The following is a 16,776-nucleotide window of genomic DNA, read 5'->3' on the forward strand; positions in this document are numbered from 1 at the left end:
TTTAACACAAAATATAATATAATAGTTTTTCATAAAAATAAATACTAGTATTTATTTTCTTTGTTGACAAGAATCAAAAATTTTAAGAGTGAAAACTACCGTTCTTATATTTTTATGCCTATACTAATTTTATTCTCGAATAAAAATAAAAATCAAATTGGAACTCAAAGATCGTAAATATGAGTAAAAATAGTATCCATTAAGGGTCATAAATAATATTAAAAATGACTAATTTAAACATTTAATATTTTTGGGACAATGTTAGACATTTCATATTTTCAAGAACTAAATTGGTAAAAATAAATTTTTTGAAAGACCAATATAGATTACTTAATTTTTAAAAGCCCTCATCAACATAAATGAGTTATGGAAAATTTATACAAAAGAAAAATTGAATCTCAAAATATGACATATAGCCATATAGGGGGCAACACATGAGTCTCCTATATCGAAAAATAGAGTTATAAAACTCGTTATGGACCGACCACTCCTACTAGTTCAACCATAAACTGAACATTTGACTGATATGAGTCCATTATCAAACTGATTTTGTGTCAAATTCAGATTGATTTAATTAGTTTAAGTCTAAAATCAATGACTCATCAAATGATTGGATCAGTCAAGTCAATTAAATTGTTTTATAGAAAACAACTAAAATGATATTGTTTTGAGAAGAAAAACAATCAAGTTATATTTATGTTTATCATTTATTTTATTGACTTATGTTATAGCAAAACTTTTATTGTTTAATTAAATTTAGATTTATTGTGTGTTTTTGTTGCAATTAAATCATATCGTGTTTGTTGTTTGATGTTTTTTCAACTTATTTATGATATTTTATGGTATGAAAATATTTTTGTTAGCTTTTAATTTGGTATGATAATATTTTTAAATTCGAAGTATTAAATAATTTTATCTAGTATTATGTGTATTTTAATTTTTTTTAATATTATCCTGCCCATATGTTCGTTGATTTTTTTATATAAAAACGGGCTTTCTAAAGCCCAAATAAAATTACAAGGGTGGGCTTTCTTTATCTATAAATTTATTTTTGTCAATGAGGTATATTTTTCTTCAAAATTTAAACAAAACAGTAGGAATAAAATGAACTTCTATGAACCTGAATGGATCATCATAACAGTGCCCTGTTTTTGGATTGTAATGGTTTGGAGAAATTGAGCAGTGATAGTTTTACAGTTTCACTGTTTATTTTTTATAGAAAAAGAAAATGGATTTTCAATTGGTAATATCAGATGTGATAAGAAGTGATAAAGAACTAATAAAATGGAAACAAACATGACAAATGCTTAAAATGCTATGATATGCAAATTTTCCACATGAAATTTTATGCTGCAATATTTGAAAAATAAACCATAATTTTATCTTCATAGTGATTCATACTTTAGGTATTTCAAGAAAAATAATGAACAAAACTTCATCCAGGTATAAATCTTTGTCAAGCAAATTTGTGTCATATAGAGGAAGACAATAAACATTATTCCCATGATATAATCACAGTCAATTGTAGTACTTTTTGTTGTTGGAGAAAACCAATTTATTAAAAAGATAAGAATGTATGTTTTGTAAAAATTATGTTTTTAGTTTTACTTTATAAATTATAACATTATAAAGTATGAGTTTATGTTAAGCTAATCTATTTTAATTGGGTAAAGTAAAAATATTATTTTTTATAAAGTAAATTATAAAAAATGTATGAAGTTATTTGTTTACATTATGATTATTTTTCTAAAGTATACAATTATAGTAATTATCATAATAATATTTTTACTATAAATTTTTAACTTTCACTACCTCATGACAAAAACAAAAAATATTAAAATAAAAAGATATTATACAAAATTTAAAAACAATATAAGACTTTGTTTGGTTGAAAAAAAAACAACATATGCTAAGAAATAAATAAAAGTTACTAAACTCGATTTTAAAAAATCTACAAAATAAATAATTTACAAATGTTAAAACAAATAATCTTAGGAGATGTCAATCAAGAAAAAATTGTTGAAACTTGAGGGGTAAATTGGGACGTGAAATTAGTGGGAAAATAAACAATCTAAAAAAAATCATAAAACAAATGTTACTTTTTATTTATTTTTTTCATAATTAAAAGTTAAGTTTGTAATCTAAATGACTTATCAAATATATTTATCCTCAAACCTTAAGCTTATTTGTTTTTAAAAAAAAAGAGCAAAAGCATCAAATTTTCATCTATCCTAAACAAACACTATAGCTTTCAAATTTACCTCAAGCATGTGACTTCACAAGCCCAACCCATAAAGGGAAATTGGCCGAATGAGTTGCCTCAGGCATGTGACTTCATCAAATGATTCACGTATCCATATAATACTCTGATTTTTTTAAATACACATAGACATGATAGAACTAAATCACATAGACATGATAGAACTAAATCACAGTTCAAAATGTCGGACAAATGGGCTAGCTTGTGCTGAGCTAATGAATTATCGGGTTCGGATGGACCAAAAAGATACAAGCTAGAGTTTATCTACATCATCTTAGGTGGGATAAACAAAAAAATATAACACTAATAGTAGATTGCACCAACAAAAGGTAGCAACTACCAAATTGAAAACTTATAACTCTATTCAATAGAGCTCGACCTTATCTACTTACCCACCTTGTTTGCCTAATAATTATCGGGCCTGAATATTCTTATAGTTATTCATTGGTAATATTGTATGTATCTACTCAATTGTGTAGGGAGTAATGATATCTCTTTGGCACAAAATATCATTGGCTCTCTAATTTTCTCATCTTATATATAAAGATGCAAATGATTAACAAAATATCTATATCATTTCATATGTTAAATTATAGTCATAACAATAAATAATATTGAGAAAACTTTATTTAAAAGATTATGCATTATATTTAATAAGATTTATGTTGGGTTCAAAAATTGGTTTGGTCGATATTTAGAATCAGATTAATCTTCAAATCTAGAATCGAGTTCAATTTCAAAAAACTAATCCGACCAACCTCACAGACCGGGTAAAGGCCCAACCGGATCCATCCTCATCCGAACTCCTGGTTATCATAACCCATCAACCAAAATCTTAGCCTTAAAAAGCTGAGATAACCGAACGCATCATGAGTAAAAACAGAATAAAGTTATTATAAGAAACCTCCCTAATGGGAAAAATCAATACAAATGTTCTCACTGGATGGTATTATTTCAAATTGCATCTTCCTTCAATGTTGATAAATAAATGTTCTAATAACCAACATCTACTATGCAAACTTTATTCATACTGTCTTTAAGCAAGGGCTAAGAAAATTATTGCATCATCACAAAAAGATTACTCAACACTGGTGCAATTGAGAGCAATCTTTATTTTTTCAATTGTTGAGGTCAGAACAGCATTAACCTTTGACACAGATCCCATATCAAGGTTCACAATTCCAGGTAGAGAACAAACCAATGTTTGAAAAGCAATTGTCAGCAATGAACCTGATCTTTCAGCATATCTACTGCTTGATGCTCCAAAAGTTGCATTTGGTTTTCCATCTCCACAAATCACAAAACCAGATGGGAGAATTGGAATCAAAGTTGAATCTTCACCCTTTATGGCAACATTTGAACTTGCTACATCTAGTGGAGCATATATAAAATATGATCCAGTGGAATCTGTGAAATTTTCTTGGAGGATCACCATATTTTCTGTTGGGACAAATGGCTGCAACTCCAATAAAAATTTAAATCAATTTAGTATAGCAATAATGTTCTTAGTTACTCTAATCATTCCAAGAGAATTTTCTTGCTCATTAAACATTGACTGCAAATGAACCAAAATCAAACTATATTTGTTCTATATATACAAAATTGATGATACATTATTTTTCTTCTGAAAAATGTTAACAAGTACCTGAATGATTGAAATAGAGTTTTCAGGTTGATTTCTAGTTGAAATCTGTGCAATCTTGTGTATCATACTTCCATAAGAAAGTACATCCCACTGTAAAAAGATAATATAATAACAAGTAACTATTACAAATATTGTATAATATAAGGTCAAAACTTACAAACAAATAAAAGAGAACCCTAATGAAACAAAATAACAAGATAATAGGTTAACTCTGAACCTGAAATCGTTTGGTATCATCTGTGAAGAAGTTATAAACTTGTTGATAAGGTAGAGGGAGCCATAGAGAGGAGATAGCAGTGACAATGATACCATTTGGTTGACCTGGTTCTATGCTTTTGCGACAAGATACCTTAATCCCACCATTTCTCTCACTAGATAATTGTGGGAACTCAAGTTTATCTGAGATGATTAAATTTTCACAGAAGATTTTAACCATTCTATGAGAAAGGTTCATTATACTCTTCCTTCCTTCAAATGAATTGATCACTAAACAATGAAAAACATATAATATAGTTATATGAAGTTGGCCATAATAAATAAATAAATTAATAATTGAGCATAGGTTATTACCTCCTCTAATATCATGACTAGGTATCATTTCAATATAGTAGAGAGCCAATCTCTCACACATTCTCTTCAGTTCCTGGAGCCATCTTTCTGCTCCAAATGCAACACTGCTACAGACAAGATCATTGAACAGTGGATGGGTTTGGATCTTATCATCCACTTCCACGTGCTCAACCCATGTTATCTAAAATAAACTCATTATTTTCATTATTAAATAAATAATAATCATTAAACATAAATTATGGATGATGTAACAACAGTTATGGGTGAGCATGGGTCGGGTTAATATTTGTTCTTACTTGGCCTTAAATATTGGTCACATCATTTTTTGAACTCAGATTATATCCGAAGCTAACCCAAACCTAAATATTGTCTGGATCAGTCTTTAAACCCGACCCTAGACCCGATTAAATATGACGCACACTCAATTTAGATAAAGACTTCTCAATATGATTTATTATTATGAATATGTAATTTGACATATAAAATAATATATGGATATATATTATTACATGTACATATGATAAAAAACTAGAGAATCAATGATACTTTCGACCAAACTGTATCATTACTTTGTATATACTCGAGTAGAAATACATACAAATGTGATGAGTGAGTGACCATGTAATAGGCCGGACCGAATTATGTTTGGTCTCTACCCATCCCTAAATATTGACTGAGTCTATTTTTTGAACTCGAACCCTGCTCTAGCCCGTTCAGTCTATACCCTATTCAGGTCCGACCATGATCAGACCATACTAGGTGAGCGGGTAGGACCGGGTCTGGCTTACCCCTATCAACAGTATAGATCTTATCTATTGTAGTTCACAAATATGTAAATACTAACCATGGAGCATGCAGTATTCATTTCCTGAATCATGCATCCTGAGGGGTGTCTCCAACAATGAGAAATGGGGTTGTTGCCACCAAATGGATCAAATGAAACATCCATTATCACCCATTTATCAAGTGCAATTTGTTGACAATGGCGTAGGAAGCAGAATTCACGAGCTGGCACCAAAGGTGACGTGGTGTGCATTTTTCCATACATCTATAGTAAAAAAATGATTTAATATACTTAACAAATTGATATTTAAGAGAAATCTTATATGAAAGCAATGTTTGAAACAAAATATATACCATTTTCAGAGCTCCACTTCGACTTTCTGAGAGACCATTATCAACTACATGAAGTGTTTTTGCTTTAGTAACAATAGTTGGGAAACAATTGACCCACTTATCCTGGAAAAAAAAGAAAAAGAGTTGCATTAATCATACTAAGACTATACAATTATTCTATATACAAAGTTGATGTAATATGTTAAACATAGATTATAGAGTATGAATTATTTAACAAGCAAAAGAGTTATTATAAGTGCTAACCGAATTCAGAAACATGTCAATCAAGTTCAACCCACTCATGTTCACTACTGTTATGCCTTTTGAAGATTCTACACGAATGTTTGGACCCTTGAAGTGAGTAGTGATAGGAAACAATTTTTCATAGTCCTCAAGACTAATAATGAATTTCCCATCCCAAGTTGAAGAATTTATCCATACGGGTTCATTGATATGCAAAAGCTTCACTAATTCATCCATAGCAGCTGTTGCAACCTTTATCATTAGTGCTTTATGCATATCAGTGCTTAAAATGGTGGAAACCTCTGGCAATAACATATCACCAGACACAAATTGTGAAGGGAAATTCTGATTTTGAATAGGAACTTGATCAATAGCTTGGTTTGCTGAATTTCCAAGTGCTGGAGCATATGATGAAGATCCTAGGGTAGCACTTAGAAGAGCATGTAACTCAGGCTGTGACATTTGGTTCCCCAAGTAACTTGAAAGAAAGTTATAAACGCTCTCATACTGGAAAACAATGAATGAACAAATTTTAGTTCTAAGGCAAAACCTAATTGAATAATAATCTAAATTTTCTTGCACAAAAAAGTGTAAAAGTGATTATTCTTAACATTATAATGGGATCATATGATATAATTCATAATATTTAGTGAGTGATAGATTTTAAGTCACTAAACATGCACAAATCCTAAAAATTAAAAACATCAAAGATATTTGTTTTAGAATTCATTGGCTGAACTAGCTTTTGCATCTTGATTACAAAATATATCAGTTTGTGTGATTTTGTTTTTTTTAATTAATAATAATAGTTTGCTTCACCATAGAAAATCACTGAACACTAATTAAAAAAAAGGCTTTTAATACCAGGATTTACAATCAGTTATTTAATAAATGAGCCAATTTTATAGTTTTTTTAGTTTTGAGAAATATTTTTATACAAAATAATTAAATAGGATATATATCATAATTATAATAGTTGAAGAAAATAAATTATCTCATGATATAAAGACATATTTTATTCTCAACCCATATATTAATAGGCTATTAAACTATAAATAAATCATGACAATATTCAAGTATTCCAAGTAAGAAATTTTGGAAATTAATTAAGCATATTAATATATATACATATATGTATGGAAGGTGATTCAAATAAAAAAAAATATAACAGTAAGAAATAGGAACAATTAATATGTACTATTGAATTTTATTTAAATAATCATAATTTGAAGATAAATAAATAAATAAATAAGATCTTTTAAATAATAATAAAACTATCAAGTAACTTTTAATACGGATGATAATTATTCTCATTTAAATCATTATATATAAAAATATAAATAAAGGAGGAGAGGGTGTTGAAGCCATGAATGCCACCACTCTCTTGAGTTTATTCCCGATCTCTAATACTACTACATTAATAAAAATTGGTATTTACTGATAAAAAAATCAACACAACACATATTAAATAACATTATAATTCATGTATGAAACGTAAATTCTTAAATATATAGTTGATATAAAATAAAAAGAGAAGCAATGAAGGTAATTGAGTAACCTTAGCCTTGAGCACATCATTTTCAAGAAGCATTGTTTGAATATATTGTTCATGCTCATCTTCCCTACACAATGGACCCCCACAAAATGGACAAAGAATGTTCTTCAACAGCTCTCTGATTTCCCTGTTTTCATTTCTAATATTATCATTCTCAATCCTTAATGCATTGTTGTCTTCCTTTTCATGTTGATTCTGAAGGTAACACAGATACACAAAAATGATTATCATGAAGCATTAATGTATATGACAGTTTGTTTGGTAGTTAAATTTTGAAGAGTAAATAATAAAAATAGAAGACTTGAGGTCATAAAGTATATCACTCAAATCATTTTGGAGTCTTCATTTTTTTTTCCTTTTCCCTTCAAAACTCAACTCACTAATAATAGATACTAAAAGTATAGATGACAATGTATCGAACCAACTTGGTGTTTGTGCGAAACTCGACTTGTTATTTAGCTCGACAAACTTGGTTCATGAACCAAATAGTCAAACTTGAACTGAAAAATTGAGTTTCTTAAATAAATGAACCGAACATGAATTGTACACAATTCTATTCATTAGGTTCATGAACTCATTTGATATATATATATATATACTAGTTTTTTTATGTTTATTGTTATTATATCATGACTCATGCATTATTTTTTTTTATGTTTATTATTATTATATATATAAAAACAATGGTATATTTATATTTAAATGAATTAATTATTTGAGTTGTCAAAATGAAGAAATTTGAGTTATATCGAACAGTTCGTGAATTTTAACCGAGCCGAAATCTAGTTAAAAAAATAACTCGAATCGAGTTTCAAACAGAGCAAATTTTTATTAAGTTAAATTCTGGTTCAACTCGATTCAACTCATTTACGTCCAACATATTAAAGAAAATGAATAACCTTCATTTGGGTTCTCTTATTTTGGAACCAAAACTTGATTTGCTTGGGTTCAATTCCAACTTCAGCAGCTAATTGAAGTCGTTGGCTTTCGTCTGGGTGAGGGCACTCCTTCATGAATCTTTTAAGAAATAATAATCCCAATTAGTTGAGAGGATCATTAAGAATGAGATTAATTTATATATTATCATTATAGAGGAAATTACTCATCATATGTAAAACACAAAATAGACAACTTACCCTTGATATGAAAACCAAAAATGAAAAAAAATCCATAAAGTATCAAATAATATGGCCGAGTGAATATATATATATATATAAAGTTTTGACAATTTTCACCCATAAACTAGGTACCTTTTCTGGTTGAGTTAAGTCTAATCATTTTAATGACCAACAATAAGGAAGAGTTTGATGCATATTTTTAAATAAATACATCAACAAAAAATGGAATTTATATAAAAAATACAGTTGAACATGTTTTAGTTGCAAACTTTAGGACATGGTGCTAATATTTTGTGGCCTCATTTAAAACATGGGGCTAACCCCATCTCATTTTTTTAGCAATAGAATGTAAAGTGAATTGACATATTCCCATGTTTATTAACAATAGACAATCTCAATATCTATTGCTTTGTTGAATTGATATAAATTAGCAGCTTTTTCATGATAATAATGCAAATGTAAATGTTAGAAGAAAATGATTAGTATAAAAAAGAAAAGGGTTTTCTTACTTTTCAAGTATGTCTACTTGTTTTGGACTAAGACGTTTGTAGGAAGGTCTTTCTCTCCTCAATGAGATTTGGTTGTCTTTATTACCACAACCATTAGCACCTCCATTTGAAGAATCCATTTTCAACCTTGAGAATTGAATGGAATTCCAAATGCTATATTTTTTGTTCTTTTCACTAGTTTTGTGTCTAACATTTGTGCATCCTTGACTTATTTATATATGTTAAATGGTAAATAATTCTACATGACACCTTTAGTATAGTTTTTACATATGTCTTAGCCCTCATTGGTTAATTAAAAAAGAAAAAGGAAAGAATAAAGCATTTTTTTAAATTAATCCTTATTTAAATTTGTTTCCTTTAACATGGATTATTCTATTAGAGGCAAAATGAAACAGATTTTTAATCATTTCCATATATAAAAACATACATATGAATCATCAATTATCTATAAATAACTAATATGGTAAGAAAATTATGAAAATGGAATGTTTATGTTAAAATACATATCCAAAAAACAAGTTATTTAGGAAAAATGATTAATTTAATGGAAGGTTGTTGAAGTGATTCATGCACCTAGATTATTTTACAAAAGAAAAAAAAAGTTATCAAAAATGAACAAATGCATACATAATATATATGATTTGAACATACCTTTTAAAAGGAAATTCTACATATATGACAATCAATTCATTATATTTGTAATCAATAAAGAAAGAAAGTATAAAAATAACTTTTTAAAAAGTAATTTGTTTTGTGCCAGCTGGCTTTGTGTAAGAATGGTGGATTCTAGTAAGATTATGAATGTGAAATCAACAACTCGAAATTAGTATGAACATTGAATAATTAATAAATTTGACTTATGAAAAAATGAATGACAAATGTACTTCTTAAATATCGAAAGGCGGATTCTAGTAAGATTATGAATGTGAAATCAACAACTCAAAATTAGTATGAACATTGAATAATTAATAAATTTGACTTATGAAAAAATGAATGACAAATGTACTTCTTAAATATCGAAAGGTGGATTCTAGTAAGATTATGAATGTGAAATCAACAACTCGAAATTTAGTATGAACATTGAATAATTAATAAATTTGACTTATGAAAAAATGAATGAAAAATATACTTCTTAAATATCGATTTAACTCGAGCCAAATATAATTCAATTTATTGAAGTTGTAAACTAATTTGATTATTATACTATATTTATAACACATAATTTTTATGTTTATTATATATAATTGAGTAAAATTATTATATATAGTTTTTATATTCACATATGAATATAATATAATTTATGAAAAAATAAAGTTAAAAAAGTTATATATATTCTTAAATCATATCAATTGGGCCTATGAAATGAGAAAGCCCGATTGAACATCTTCAGAACGCGATTGAATATTGTGAGAAATAAAAACAACTAAAGCCATAGCTGAAGTGGAATCTCTCTCTCTCTCTCTATCTCTCTCTCTCTCTCTCAAGTTTCAACAATGGAGTTTCGCGTATCCTTCATATGTAGCCTGCTTGTTATCTTCGCTATCCTCTCTCTTCATGTTAGGGTTCGTGGATTCTCTCTATCTATATCAATTTTGCATTTGATGCGATTTCGATCTAACAATTTCCTTTGTTATATTTTATCGTGTTTGCTCAGGGTGAGGCTTCTGGTTCCGTTTTCTTCATCGATGGTTCCAATTTCCTTCGTCATAGATCGTCTATCATTGAGGTCGAGGTGTGTTTCTTCTGTCTTCCGATCAATTCGAATTTCAGTTCTTTGGTTGAATTTGTTTGTGATATGATATTTAGTTGCGAAATTACAAATTAATAAAATTCATTTTGAAACCGCATGAGTAAATAATGCTACACGAGCATTCGGCTTAGAAGTTTGTGTTTGGACTTTGAACGTTAGGGAAGTGACAATGAAGAATGAATAAGTACTTTTAATAGGTTTGTGAATTAAATTGCAAAATTTTAGCCCTTTAGATGTGTTGATGGGATGAGTTTTGATACTATGGAATAGCTCTTCATTTACAAATTTATTTTTGTCAATAAAGCAAATTCTTCTCCTTAACTTAAAGGGGAAAAATAAGATCCATAAATTAAATGATTTACTAAGAACTTGATCGGATTGTCAAAACATTGCCCATGTTTTTGGCTATTATGACTGAGGTTTAGAGCAACCGAGCTGTCAGAGTTATTATACATGAATATATTATATTTTGAAGATGATGAAATATTTCCTAGTATAAGAAGATAAGTTAGGTCATGTCCACTTAGAATAGGTTGAGTCATCAGCAATATTTTAATAAAAGAACATATATGATGTTTGATGAAAGAACAAATAGGACAAATGTCACATTTTTAGTGGACCGAGGTGATAACTTATCTCCTGATACGAGGATATACATTATTCTCTATTTTGAATTGGGTAGTATACTAGTAGTAGAGATGATAAAAGGGGTTAGGGAGCTACTTTTTTGGTCAAGCTGTCAGGGTAGGCTTTGTTTTTAAGTCTGTGAATTTAATAAAACAAGAGTTGGAGAACTGGATTTTTTTTTTGGTTTTTAAGTAGTGTTGATTAGTAACTTCATACAAATTTTGAGATTAGAAAAGATGTGCTAGCAATTTGGATAAGAGAAATGAGCAGATATTTGATATAAATCTGGAAAAGAAGAAAATGTAACTTAAAAGAACAGCACTTAAGAGGGATGAAGTAAACTTTTTGCACAAAAACCTTAGTTTCTCGAATGAGATGATATGTGGCAAAAAATGCTTTCCATTTTCTCCTTATTTCCCCGAAGGAGATAACGGTACTCAGATGCAATGGTTAAAATCAGTAAAATGATAATGACCTCACTTGATGGTATTATTTCACTTTGCAGCATCCTTCAATGTCGCTTCAGGAAGTTGGTGCTGCTGTATCTGTCTTGCTTGGTTTTGCCCCTCCTTCCACCCTCTCCGCTGCCAGCTCATCCAAGGTCCTTGAAATAATTAGTGTTCATTGTTCACTACCTTATTTATATTACATCATGCTTTTGCTATAAGTTTGATTGATGATAATGTGATGCTTTTTCTGCAGTTAAATGAGGTTCTGAGTCCTAATCCTTTCAATAGGCCCCATGCTGTGTTTTTGCTTGAAGTGAATGGAATTACTGGTCTCTGGCCATGATTTTAAGTTTGATTGATTTCTACAATATCCTCTCTTTTTCATAAATAGTAATAACAAATGCGTTATGAATGCAGGTCTTGAAAAAGTTATCCAAGATAATGCAATGTTCGGCAATTCATTTTGGAGTACAGATTTTTCTGGTTCAGATAAAGTTGACATTCAAGTTTCAGGTGAGAGACTTTGTAAAATTCATGGGTCTGGAAAAGAAAGAGAATAAAATGAAAATGGTGATAAGCACTGTTGAGATGATTTTATCAGAAACTTTTTTGTGAGAGGCTTAAGCCCTTTCTTTTTCATCATTTTCTTCAATTCATGCAGATGGTGTATCTGTGGCTTCTTTGGATGGCATATCAGAAGACTGCACTGACAAAGAAATAAGTGAATTTGTCAGTTTTCATTCATATTAGATATGCCAATCAGCCATTTACATATTATTGGATGATCATGATTGTGAAAGTGACTTTCTTCTTTGTTTTCTTAGGCATCATTCATTGGTGGATCATATGCTCCAGATGCCCTAGAGCCATTAAATGGAGAGCTAACCATTCCATTGGCAAATGGTGCCTCAGTGAGTCTCCATATGTCTAAGGTATCATCATTCATCTGGTTTTTAAGGCATATTTTGGTACTTATATGTGTATTTGTTGAGACTGACTGGGAGGTGTACACGTTTATATTTGCAGAAATCAGAAAGGAAGTTCATCGTAGGCCTTCTATCTCTGATTCGTAATGTCAAAGGGGCAATTCAGATGCATGAAGAATTATCGCAGGACAGACCAAGTCCAGCCGAGGTGTTAATAGGACAGTTCAATAGCATTAAGGTGTGCAATGTTTTTCCTGCCTCGTTTTCTTATTTTTATTTGCTTTTTAAAAAGATGAGAAGACTGTCCAATTGTTTTTTACATGATAATGTTGCAGAAGTTTCTTTATGATAGTGAAAGCATATTTAAAATCGGAATTTTATTAGTCAAATGATCTTATGTATATTTCAAAGGTGCTTCTATTTCTGATTCAAAGAGAGATTTGACAACCTTGCTGCATTCTTGGTTCTCTTTGTTTCTTTTGTTGTTTTCTTTTTTCTTTCACTGCCTCCCAATGTCTTTCTTTTGTTTGTAGAAAAAAGAAGTATTATTAGAACTAAGCAAGTGCTACAAATGCAAAGATAATGTATCACAAGAGCTGGGGGGAAAATAGAACAATATTAAATTAAAAAGGCAAACTAAGAATTCAGCAAGTCTGCACAGTCCCTTTGCGTCTCGAGATACTCCCTTAAAAACAACCTTTCAAAGAACACCAGAGAGAGGCTAAGAACATAACTCCATCCTGAAGTAAATTTAAGGGCTAGGGGACACTATTACTGTTGTGTGCATTTCATTTCACTTATGGTTGGACAATATTTTTTTCTCCCGGAGTTGTTCTTCCCTTCTTTTCCTTGTAATGTTATTTCTCTTTCTATAGACATGAAAATGGTATCTGTCACTGCAAAGGGAAAATTGAAATGACTTGAAAAAATGAAAGACAGCTATGAGAAGATACATTTTCCTTTTGTGGAGGGAAATTTTCTTAAACTATGATGGCCACAGTTGTTAAGATCTCATGATTCGTGATTCAATACAAGTCCATAAGCCAATGATTTGTGTCATGTTATGAATCACAGGTGACCATGAATCCCGCAATTCATGGTGTGATTACGTTTCACTGATACGATTTCCTGACCTTAACACTATCTAGTATCCAATGTGCTAAATAGTCCTTGTTCCTTTTCAATTTAAACTGTGCTACCTGAGAAATTTTGTATCAGAAGTCCTGCTTTTCAGAAAATACAATATTTGATTAATACACTGCTATTATTTAATGTATAACACAGCAAGATTATTAGTGTATCTGTGAATAAAATTTTGAAAAAGAAGTCTTAAGAGAACTGGCCCTTTGAATATGCAATATTGTTGATATGATTAATTAGTTTATAACAAAATTCTCTTTGTGATGTTTTTTCTCGATTTACGTTTATTACTGATGTGTCTTGTGAGACATTATATTTGTCAACTTCTATCTTAGAGTCAGTATATCTCTAATCTCTAATTATTTCTGCCCCTCTTGGTATGTATATGTTCATTGCTGCTTTACTGCATAGAGTTGATCACTAAATAAACATTAGTCATTTATACAGTTTATGAATACAACCAATGACATGTAAAGCATAAACGTGTTTGTTGTAGTTCAATTCATGTTTTTGTTAAGTTTTCATGCAGTGTGTTGATGCCAAATACATGTAGTTAAGTTGCCTTTTTGACTAACATGGTGCAGGTTTTGCAAGAGCAATATGAAGCTGAAAGTATTGCTCAACATGAAGTTGAATTGCTACTTGCAACTTTGACAAAGATATTTAGTTCACTGCAAGAAGCATACAAAGGTAAATTTTTGTCAGGCTTAAATAATTATTGTATGATTAGAAGTAGTGTTACGATTTCATTGGTCCTGCTTTAGAATAAAATACCTACTCAAAGGACTGTAGCAAACTCTCAGCTGGTTGGTTGTTCATCATATGTCGATTTTTATTGGTTTGAAGAATTCATTTGCTTTCACTTAACCTCTTAATTATCGATCATTGAGCAGGTCAAATTGTTGGAGTTATCTACAGTCATGAGGCCACTCTTCAAGAGTTGAGCAACAAGTTTGATGTGAACTTTGCTCCTCAACATGCTGCTCGGTTGTTGGCAGAATCAGAAGCTCTGGATGTAACAAAAATTGCAGAAGTGTTGCTGGTTAGGACAACCCTTGCTTGGGTTACAGGAATAATTTTGCTCATTTCAACTCTTATAGGGGTAAGCATCACTGAACTACTTGTACTCATAATATAAATCAATTAAAAAGTAGAAATTTGATAGAAAGAAAACCCTTTTCTCTTTGATTAGAGTCTTAGAATTATTGGTCATGAAGCTCTAGCTAAATGTTGGAAGACGAGTATTTTCCATCAATCTGTTTTCTCACTTTAACATTTTTTCCTTCTGTGTTTTGATTGGAGCTGTGATAGTGGTACTGGGTGACCTTGGCACAATGGAAGGTTGTTGCCTTGTAACCTGTAGTAGGTTACAGGTTTAAATCCTATAAATAGCAAGACTGTGTATATTTACCGTTCAGAGAGCTCACCAGGTGATAGCCTCGTATATCGAGCCACCCAAGCTTGGAAGAAATGACCTAGTAGGAGTATCAGTTGGATAGTTCTTTAGGATCCATCGATAATGTTATAATAGTGATAATTAGTGTTGGCATTTGCTGTATGACCATAAATATTATATATACTAATTTATTTGTTTGCTGGCAGATATATTACCTATTGTATATGCCAATCACAAGGGACACACTTCTCTATTCCAATGTCAAACTTGATTAGTCATGGAAGCATACCAACACATATCTTTTCCACCAACTAGGGAGGACCAGGCTGCCATTGAACCTTGTGGATTGAGCTTTTTTCCCTAGAGGCCTCCAATCTGTGTATGATTATATGATTAGACTATTGTGATTATAGCATTAGTGATTGGTGTGGCCAATTGTATGCATTTTGTCATATTGAAGGTGTTTAAATGTTACACATGCATAATCCAACTTGGATACTTATGTGATTGTTCCAGCCATTTGCAATAATATATTGACATTTTGATTTTGATTGAAATTATTCAGATGATATTGTAATAATATAATGACATTTCTTACACTCTGCGAATCTGTGTGTAGCATGTAAAATCTCATTTTGGCCCTCAGAAGATATACTCTTGATCAGTGTAGTCTCTTGTAGATAAATTTTATTATTAATCCCCTAAACTTAATTTTTCATCATTCAAATCAACCAACCAACTACCAATAAGGCGTTGTCTAGTAGTGTAAGACTCAGCTAGATCCCCAAATAACCAAAAGGTCAAGGGTATGATTCTTAGATACTTATTGGAGAGATAGTCACAAACCCTGAAAGAGATTAATTCTGTATCCTAAAAATTGAGCAGATACTTTAGTAATACCAACAAAAAAATCAACCAATTCTGTTGGGGTGGATATCTGTTGTACCACAAAGTGTGTCACTCCATGTGTCACTGCTTGTAATTGGTAAGAAAAATAATTAACTATTAAAATTTTAATTTTTATATATTTTTTCAACCAATCACAAGCAGTGACAAATGGAGTGGAACACTTTGTGGTATAGTAGATGTGCTCCCATTATCTATTTTCATTTTCAATCTTTCCTATTGGAAAAACCAGCAACTAACCCAGCTGTGGGATCCTCTGATTGCGAAGTAGATTTGTTTTGTACAGCTATCTGTTTGCTTGATTCTCACTAATTTAATGTAATGTCATTCTAGTGACCATGGTGTTATGTGGTAGATCTAAAGAGCACATGTCTTTAGCTTTGCTTTGGTAATTCCTTTCTGGGGCATGCTCAGCCTCAAAAACATAAATTAGGTGCATATTCTCGCGCCCCGATCTTTGGCTGAACGACTTTGTTTAGAGTTTGCACTACATTTTATAGTTAAAAATGTAGAAAAATCTTTTAAGCCCAATTACCTTGGGCTTTTAGATTTTTGATATCCAGGTT

General features: G+C 30.4%; 2 protein-coding genes across 5 annotated transcripts; one reads left to right on the forward strand and one right to left on the reverse strand.

The window, feature by feature from the left end:
* On the reverse strand, window positions 3,045-9,216 carry LOC109329169 (homeobox-leucine zipper protein ROC8-like). Its single transcript, XM_019562844.1, has 10 exons — window positions 9,017-9,216; window positions 8,289-8,406; window positions 7,393-7,584; window positions 5,856-6,341; window positions 5,613-5,714; window positions 5,320-5,523; window positions 4,476-4,656; window positions 4,123-4,391; window positions 3,906-3,995; window positions 3,045-3,716 (listed from the first exon to the last, which is right to left on the reverse strand). Exons 1-10 carry the CDS (start codon window positions 9,133-9,135, stop codon window positions 3,339-3,341), a joined length of 2,139 nt encoding a protein of 712 aa, XP_019418389.1. The 5' UTR covers window positions 9,136-9,216; the 3' UTR covers window positions 3,045-3,338.
* LOC109330274 lies at window positions 10,489-15,861 on the forward strand. Of its 4 annotated transcripts, none has more exons than XM_019564409.1 (11): window positions 10,489-10,578; window positions 10,671-10,748; window positions 11,899-11,994; window positions 12,096-12,171; window positions 12,260-12,355; window positions 12,504-12,571; window positions 12,667-12,774; window positions 12,869-13,006; window positions 14,493-14,598; window positions 14,802-15,010; window positions 15,511-15,861. In XM_019564409.1, exons 1-11 carry the CDS (start codon window positions 10,510-10,512, stop codon window positions 15,577-15,579), a joined length of 1,113 nt encoding a protein of 370 aa, XP_019419954.1. In that variant the 5' UTR covers window positions 10,489-10,509; the 3' UTR covers window positions 15,580-15,861. The 4 variants fall into 4 exon arrangements, with proteins under 4 accessions (XP_019419954.1, XP_019419955.1, XP_019419956.1 ...); XM_019564410.1 differs by having other exon boundaries at window positions 10,671-10,742; XM_019564411.1 differs by having other exon boundaries at window positions 10,489-10,572.

This window comes from Lupinus angustifolius, chromosome LG16 (assembly GCF_001865875.1).
Source record: "Lupinus angustifolius cultivar Tanjil chromosome LG16, LupAngTanjil_v1.0, whole genome shotgun sequence".
Taxonomy (NCBI): domain Eukaryota; kingdom Viridiplantae; phylum Streptophyta; class Magnoliopsida; order Fabales; family Fabaceae; genus Lupinus; species Lupinus angustifolius.